Raw genomic sequence first — 8,521 nt, forward strand, 5'->3', positions numbered from 1 at the left:
CTATTTTTCAGGCTTCTGTAGGAGACTGATGTTCAGTAAGAAGTATTTGATTAGGCAGTATAATTTATATACATGAATATAATTGTGTATGCTGTGGCAGCCTAATGAGTTAAACTTAAGCCCTATATTTATTTGCAAGGTTTGCGAAGTGATTTTTTTTTAATAAAATATACTATGTGTGTTTGTTTTCATATGCTGTTAGATTATTGACTGTGGAGAATACTGAGGCTTTTATTTGTATCAACAGTTATATATACACGTATACATATAGTCAAAGTGTGTAAAAACACTGCAACTGTAAATTAAAGGGTTATGGAAGGTAATGGTTTTCATTTTTATTGTAAAGACTTTCTAATGTTTTTCTGTGGTTGTTCTTTTGTTGTTTTACAGTTAAAGAATCTGAGTTTGGAAGAATTACAGATGAGATTAAAAGCTTTGGACCCTATGATGGAACGAGAAATTGAGGAGCTTCGTCAGAGGTACACTGCAAAGAGGCAACCCATCCTAGATGCGATGGATGCAAAGAAACGGAGGCAGCAAAATTTCTGAGTTTGTTTTACTTTCAGACATAATACTATGAGTCGCTGTGGACACTGGTAACTTTGTAACAGTCTGAAGGAATTGGATTATGAGAGTTTTCAAAAACCCAGTCTGTTGAAATTTCCTTCACAAGCAATGACAATTGGAGCAGTGAAAGAATATACATATGGTGTTCTGCAAAGGCAGAGAAACACATCACCACTTGTTTGCATTTTCAAATGTTTAATGTAATACAAGTTTAATCTGTTACTTCCCAATCTTTTTCAGGTATATAGTGGTAATTTGGTGTTGTACATTGGGAATTGTGTTTTGGAGCACCTGGAATGATTTCTCGATTGTGCAACACTACCGAGCCTTATATTGCAATGTATTTTTCTTCCCCTTAGTAGCATATTTATTATGTAATCTTTGGTTATCCTATTTATTTTATGCCTGTTTCCTTTTACGTTGGGAAGTATTAGGATAATATTGTGGAGAGCAGAGTCAGATTAGATAAAATTGGTATTATGGTATAATGAAAAGTTGCTCACCACTCTATTATCTTTTAACAATTTCCAATTTCAGCAAGCATCCCAGTTCAGGACAGCACTTGAACATGTATCCAGCCGATTTGTATCAGTAGGATTTAAGCAGAAAGTAAGAGTAACAGGCACATGTTTTCCTGCTCTCCTGAATTAAGGACTGTGGTTGTAGTTGAGCAGTACAGTTGTTACACTACAGAGGATTTTTAGAGAGTATTTCTGTCATTTCTACGCACACTGAGTCAGCTGTCATTAAACAAGAAAACAAGTGCCTAATCAGTTTTGATTTTTGTTATTCAGAAGAAGCAATACTTGCAGTCACTCCAGTGTAAACTTCCAATTACTATTGCAATTCTGACCAGTATAAACCTCTATTTTGCACCATAGTTTTATAATGAAGTAACAGCTACAGTTTTTGGATGTTTTTTTGGTTCATTTGGGTTTCTTTGTCACTGTTTTGAGGGGAGAGGGGAGTTATTAGTGGTTTGGGGTTGTTTTGTTTTCACATTATAGATACAAAGGGATAGTAATTTAAAAGCCAAAGAAAATAAAATTAATACTTATATTTAATAAGTACAGAAAAGAAGCAACATTTTACGGTCCTCTGAGAGTTTTGTCCTGCAATCACTAAACATTCAATATTCCTGTAGTCTTGTGTTGGTAGATTTTCGGGAATCAGAAATGCAGGACCAAGCTCTTAACTTTTTACAATTTGTTTTATCTGGTTTATATTGTGGAATACCTAGTAGGTAGAATTTACAACATTGCAAGAAATATTTCATACTTAGCAGAAAACATGATCCACTTTCTGAACAATCTACTGTGTTCTCTATTGAAATATTTACTATTGTTGCCTTTTATGTAAATAACTTCACTGTGATAGTCATACTTCTTTATACAATACAGCTGAAAAGATCTTTACATTCAGCCTTTAGCTGTTAAACTTTTAATGGTGACTACTGTATGGGCATCTTCTGTTAAATGTTTTCTGGAAGTTAGTAATCATCTCATACCTCTTAACATTTATTGTCATCATACATGGACCATTTAGATGGAACAGTGCAGATTTTGGAAATGGTGCATTATATCACAAAGCTTATGCAAAAGGAAACCAAAAGTTTTCACAAGATCAGCATTCTACAGCTGTGCTGGGACCAGGTCTTGGGTTTGAGCCATTGTTGTCATTGTCATTCTCTATGTGTTTGCATGTACACCACGCTCTGACATGTAAACCCTAGAGTCAAATAAATCTTGATTGTGATTGTTAGAACATCTGTACCCTCAACTCTCTTCATATTTCCTACAGCGATGACCATTCCGTGTGAAAATGCAAGAACACAGAAGATCCATAAAAGTTACTTTAGGCAAGATAAAATGAACCTGGTAGTCTTATGCCTCACATTTATACAATGAAATGATGTAAAGTAAAAAATGGTATAATCATGTCAATGTGTCATTAGATTATAATCATAATGCAGGAAAAAATAACAGTACCAACTTCCCCCATCAACATGGTTCTTATTTATTTAAAATGAATTTCTACTTCTTGAACTTTCTGTTCTCAAAAACTCAAAGATGTGTGTGCATACAGAGATTTGTGTAGGTATACACACATATATATGCATATCTATATACGTAAGAAAAAATATAAAACACATTTAAACCATCAGGAGAGGAACCTAGCTTGCCTTTTCTTGGTGTGCCTTTTAAGCAAAGTGTCATTGTCCAGACACTCTTACCTGCATCCTTAGCAGCTAAATTTTCCCTTTCTCTATCTTAAACTTTTCACACCAAAAATAAGACACTGATTTTGAATAATGTGGCTTTACAGTGTAATAGACAGTGTAACAAAAATTATCACAAATTTCATATTTTGTGTATTCTGAAAACTGTAGTAATGTGGCACCCTAAAAATTAATTGCTTATCCTGAGGGACTCCAGTAAAAGGCCATTTTAGACTAGAGCTGTTGCAGTCTGGCATCTGAAAGCCATCAGAAGGACATCCTTTCTTCAATCCTGATGTATCTGCATAGAAACAACTCAATTTTTGTGCATATGCATGCACACAAGAATGGATTATACATGCAGGAAAAAAAATCAAAACACTATTGAATAAAACAAATGTAAACAAGCTACTTAAAATGCATCTGATGTACTGTAAACTCTGTAGATACAGGATGCTTGTGACCAAAGAATACTTTCACCAATTAATATGAAATCAGTAATGTTTCCATTCTGGTATGGTGCACACTGTGGTCAGTGAGAGCTGCCTTTGGCTTTAGCAGCCAAAGTATGGAGCTCTAAATTAATGTGCAAACATAGTATAGGGAAATAAGTTTTATATTCAGAGATGGACGCAACTTATTTTTTCTTTCTTCTGTTTATATAAATGAATCAAATCATCCATGTTGATGACTGCACGTCTCTACTGGAGGATGAGCATCTCTGTAAAGGAAAGTCAATAGTATAATAAATAAGATATTTTAAAAGCAAGCGTTGCAGAAAACCTGATAGAACTACTGACAAGTTAACCTTCAGTAAGATTTTAACCAAGCAATTTCTTGTTTGCTTCTGACTTTGTATGTTTAGGTTTAGTAAGTTAAAAAAAATGAAAAATCATTGCTTATTACTAAACATTTGTAATAAAAGCTAATTTTTCATGTATAATTGTTGACTTGTTGTTCATTCTAACTGAAGTAAAATTATCTTAATAGTAACCATTAATATTCATTTCCATAGTCATCCCTCATGCTTTTGTTTCCTTTCTATAACTGCAAGCCCAGCTGTGAGTGCAGAAAACCGTGTCTCTCAAAGTCAACTCTGGAAAGGATTTTTCCAGATCACAACGTTGTTGCAAGATCTAGAAGTCTGAGGATCTCCATGAAAGCATAGCAGGCCTAAGGAAAGAAATCCTCAGTATTAGCAGACATAAATGGCTTGTGTTGCTCCTTTGTTTTTCTCATTGCACTAAAAAATCAATAAGTAATGGATAGGCTCGAGTAGGAAAAGTAAATACATATAATGAATTTGATTCCATTGCCCATTTATTTTCTGGTTTTTTTTTTTAATTATTCTCTTAAGAATTTGCCCACAGACATTTTCATGAAAAATGAACTTGTGAGCAAAACTCCTTAGTGATCCACAGTGTGTTTGAAGTGACAAAATTCTACTGCTAATCTGAACTAATTTGACAATTAATTGGCTAGAATAATTATTTACTGTTTATTTATGCAAAATAATATGTTGTCTGCGTTTGCACAGTGTATTCCAGTGAGAGTGCACAGTGGCTCAGGCTGCTTCTCCATCCGGTGTGTTTGTTGAACTTCCAAATATAAATATGGCTCATGATGAGTGAACCCCTGCACAAATATGTGAGATAGCCTGGCTCCCCCTTAATAGGCACTGGTGCTTCCAAGCAGAATGTGAACTGTACAACTTCTGTAAAGTACTTTGTGTGCGTGCTGCTCTGTCACTGTGATATGATGGGAGTTACATTTTCTTAAGTGTATACATGGTTATAAAGCTAATTAAAAAGACCTCACAATGTGAGGAAGTCTATATTTCTTTGCATTCTTAAATACTAGTCTCCAGCTTACTGTGGCATTTCTTTTTCTGTTTCCAAAGATCATGATGGGTGTTACATAGTCATGTCACAGAATCAATTAGGTTGGAAAAGACCTCTGAGATTATTGAGTCCAGCCTATGACCAAACCACCATCATGTCAACTAGACCATGGCACTAAGTGCTGCCTCCAGTCTTTTCTTAAACACCTCCAGGGCTGGTGACTCTACCAATTCATGGAAGTTTTCCAACTTGTTTAGGTTGGAAAAGACCTCTAAGATCAGTGAGTCCAAGTGTTAACCCAGCACTGCAAAGTCCACGCTAAAGCCTAAGTGCCACATCGACACGTCTCTTAAATACCTCCAGGGATGGTGACACCACTGCTTCCTTGGGCAGCCTGTTCCAACGCTTGACAATCTTTTTGGTGAAGAAAATTTTCCTAATATGCAATTAAAACCTGCCCTGGTGCAACTTGAGGCTGTACCATGCAGTTGGCTGGGAAATTTGCGTTGGGATATTTGTATACCAGGCTGTGATGCAGCTGAGTTATGCCCACTATTGCCACTGAAAACCTTGGAGAGGACGTGTCCTGGGTAGCATGCACACACCCTGTTTCTCACCATTGTGTTGTGCCAGATGAAGTAATAGCTTAAGCTTTTTGGGGAAAACCAAATTACATTGATGTTCAGTGTGAAGTCATTAAGTTGCACTTGTAGATTTGCCCTGTTAAATTTGTTTTAAAATACCTTTTCACAGAATGTATTTCTCCTCTCTGTTCAGTGTATTCATTATGGAAGGGGCCTATCTTTTATATGGTGTGCTCTCATCCATTTTTGTTTGGTTTAATTTGTTAGGGGTTTTTAAAGCATACTTGAAAATTCCCCATATTTTCCTTCTCTTCCCCCTGCTCAGGAAGATGTATGTGGGCTTTACTTTTCAGAGCATCCCCTGAGCCAAGAGTCCTTGGGACATTGTGCCCAAGTGCAAATGTCAGCAACAGCTTTTATTCTCTTCTTCTATTCAGAGATCACTGAAGTGAAGTCTCAGATATCCTGTTTTCCCTTCCTTTGAAAAGATGGGATGTTCAGATTCTAAGCAAATCTTTCTCTTTCAGAATATTTGTTAGTCCCAGACCAACAGATACTTGATACTTTTTTCCACTGTTAATTTCACAGATTCCTCCTAGTTTCACTAGGCCTTAGAGAATCTTCTGGACTGGAGAAGAGTGATATTTGAAGAAATAGGAAGAAAGAAACATTTTTTTAAATCTTTGGGGAGAAAAGAAAAAGCATATGGCATTTGCACCTGGACAGGCTGCCTATGAGGCTAACTATGGATGTGAGGAAAAAAGTGTTGGCTGACAAAAGCAAATCAGGTGGTCATCTATGTAACTTACTGTTCTGTGTTGCTGTTTCACATCTAATTTTCTTCCATTCGTGTTTTTTGTCTTCTATGTTCATGCTTTATTTATTTCCTTGCCACTTTCAAAGTTAGAAGTTTTAATTTTTCTCAGACTTTATAAATGGAAACATCCCATAACAGTGCCAAATAAATAAACATGTTCTCAGCAGGGCACAACGCTTACACGACATCCTAAGTAGGTGCACAGTTCATTCAACCCTTTCGATAAAACCATCTCCATCCATGTCTTGCCCAGCGTGGGAGCAGGGAAAGCCTTTCCATGCAGAGGCAAACAACATCTGCTGTCAAAAGCCTCCACTACCCCAGATGAGTGGGGAAGCAAAGGAAAACACCTTGGTGACCTTGGTTGGGTTTTTTTCCATGTTGACAGGGCTGCAGTATGGCCATAGCACCCATAGGTGTGCCCGCAGCAAGGAATCTGAGAATCATGTTTAACGCTTGGGAAGGATAAAGTTCCCTGTGTCTGTTTTTTTGTTGATGTGCAACAAATATTTAGTGTACCTTAGGGAACTGTCTCAGTGCAGTGGAAGAGTTTGTGTAAAGGCATCAGCTAATGATCACTCCATGCCCTGTGCCAGGGTGTTTCTTATTCCAATAGCACTATTCCTTGGCCTCCCAAATTCTTACTGTGGGTACTGGGTTTAGCTTTACTAGAAGTGATGGTGGGAACAGGAAGGTTTCGTGTGATGTAGGCAAACAGCCAGAGTTCTTGCTTGGTGTTGATACTTGATCAGTGAAACAGGCCTTTCTAAAGGCCACAGAAAATTCAGAGGGGATAAACTGGGCAGTAAGCAGGGAGCTGCCCAGAACCAGGCAGTGGGAAGGCATTAGAAGGAATTAAACTAATCTGATTCTGGGCTCAAATGCTGGTTTTTCTGTCTGTCACAATGCGGGAAAACATTAATGATATTTACCGTTTACCATGGCACTACCATTTACCAGCGATCTTCAAATTTTTTTCTTTAGATTTCACAGCTTCAGAGGTTAAATTTGTAAATATACGTGACCACGTGCTAATGTATCTGGATATATTTTTTTCTGTCAAATTAATTAAACCATATATTGTTTACTGAAGACCTGGTCTCATCTCTCCAGGGATATTTCTTCTGAGGACATATTTTATATTACAGTATCTCTCCCTAGCCAGCTCCCAGAGGAAGATGTAGCCCTCCTAGTCCTGTTTCTTCCCTTGAGGACAGTATTTGGAGATGACCAGTATAATTGTTCTTTCACTGCACCCAGGTGTGCCCAGAAACACACACGAGCAGCCCCCCCATGCATCCTTTCATTCCCTTGGTGTCACTGGAAGGTTCGATGTATGAGAAGGTGGCTGTGGCCCTCAGATGTTTCTAACACTTTTTCCCCTCTTCAGGTCTTTCTGCTGCTTTGGACTCCTGGGCTCCCAAAGCCTGCGTGGTTGCTGTTAAGGAAAGCCTTGCAACCAGTACATCAAAGAGGGACACCAAAAGCTTTTGATTTATCTGACACTAAGCTTTTTGTGTGATGCATCAATTGATATTTCATTTTTATTACAGTACAATGGGGTATACGGGCTTAACAGCAAGAAGTGTCCCTTTGATCTCTCATTGCACATGAAAACACGTCATAGTCCAGAGATTATGAAGGTCAGAGATTATTTGAGGAAGGATTAAGCAGAGTTACCTTTTTTCTTAGCAACCATATCCAAAAGCATGACATACTTTTTAAAGTGCAGGTGTTATTTCAGTCTCTAGATAAGTTGTATTTATTTGTCATATACCAATTTTCCCTGCTGAAACTATGGGAGAAGACTAGAATTTTTCTGTGTTACATATTAAAAATGCAGAAACAAGTCAAATGCTGTACTGATAAATACAATTAATAAAGTAACTTTTTCTGAGTCTCCTAATGTCCAGAAGAAATTTTGGGTTGCTTTTCCTGTTAGTTGATCTTTACAGAAGATGGTCCTGAGCCTGTCCAGAAAATAATGGGGTGAGTCGAATAATGTTCAACACTACCCTTCATATACATATACAATTGCTTAATCCAAATCCTATTTACCTCAGAAAGTGTACAGAATTCTCTAGTGCAGTGAGTACTGGTTCAGTATTTCAATAAACACAGCTGAAATCTTGCTCTGACTCATTCCAAGAGTCTCTCCTCCCATTAGAAACTCTCAAACAACCAAAAGTAATTTGGTAACCCACTATGGGTATGTTGGTATCTCTCCTGCCAAGGAAGCACATCCACCACTGTTTGCTCAGCTTTAATAGAAATACTTTAGCTTTTGGGGCTGTTTATATTCCACAATGTAATGTGGCTAAAACGGATGGCAATAGTATTGTAGATTCAACAAACCTGTTTCTCCAAGTTAGTGTAATTATAAATTTCATTGATAACCAGATGTTTAAACAGCCCCTAAACATGTAAGTACGGGAATAAATAGGAATTGAGGATTTCTAGGATTACAGTAGCCCCACATCCCAACAATTAATGC

The 8,521-nt window shown here is 37.2% G+C and overlaps 1 protein-coding gene across 1 annotated transcript in view; it reads left to right on the top strand.

The window, feature by feature from the left end:
- Positions 1-7,119, top strand: part of STK3 (serine/threonine kinase 3) — a 127,474-nt gene extending 120,355 nt beyond the window's left edge. The window contains exon 11 of the mRNA XM_027717547.2: positions 391-7,119. Coding sequence (XP_027573348.1) covers positions 391-549 — 159 coding nt within the window. The 3' untranslated portion in view covers positions 550-7,119. The remainder of the gene's footprint in view (positions 1-390) is intronic.
- The last annotated feature ends 1,402 nt before the right edge of the window (positions 7,120-8,521 follow it).

Source organism: Pipra filicauda, unplaced genomic scaffold (genome assembly GCF_003945595.2).
Source record: "Pipra filicauda isolate LSUMZ 115617 unplaced genomic scaffold, ASM394559v2 scaffold110_size2237424_pilon, whole genome shotgun sequence".
Taxonomy (NCBI): Eukaryota; Metazoa; Chordata; class Aves; order Passeriformes; family Pipridae; genus Pipra; species Pipra filicauda.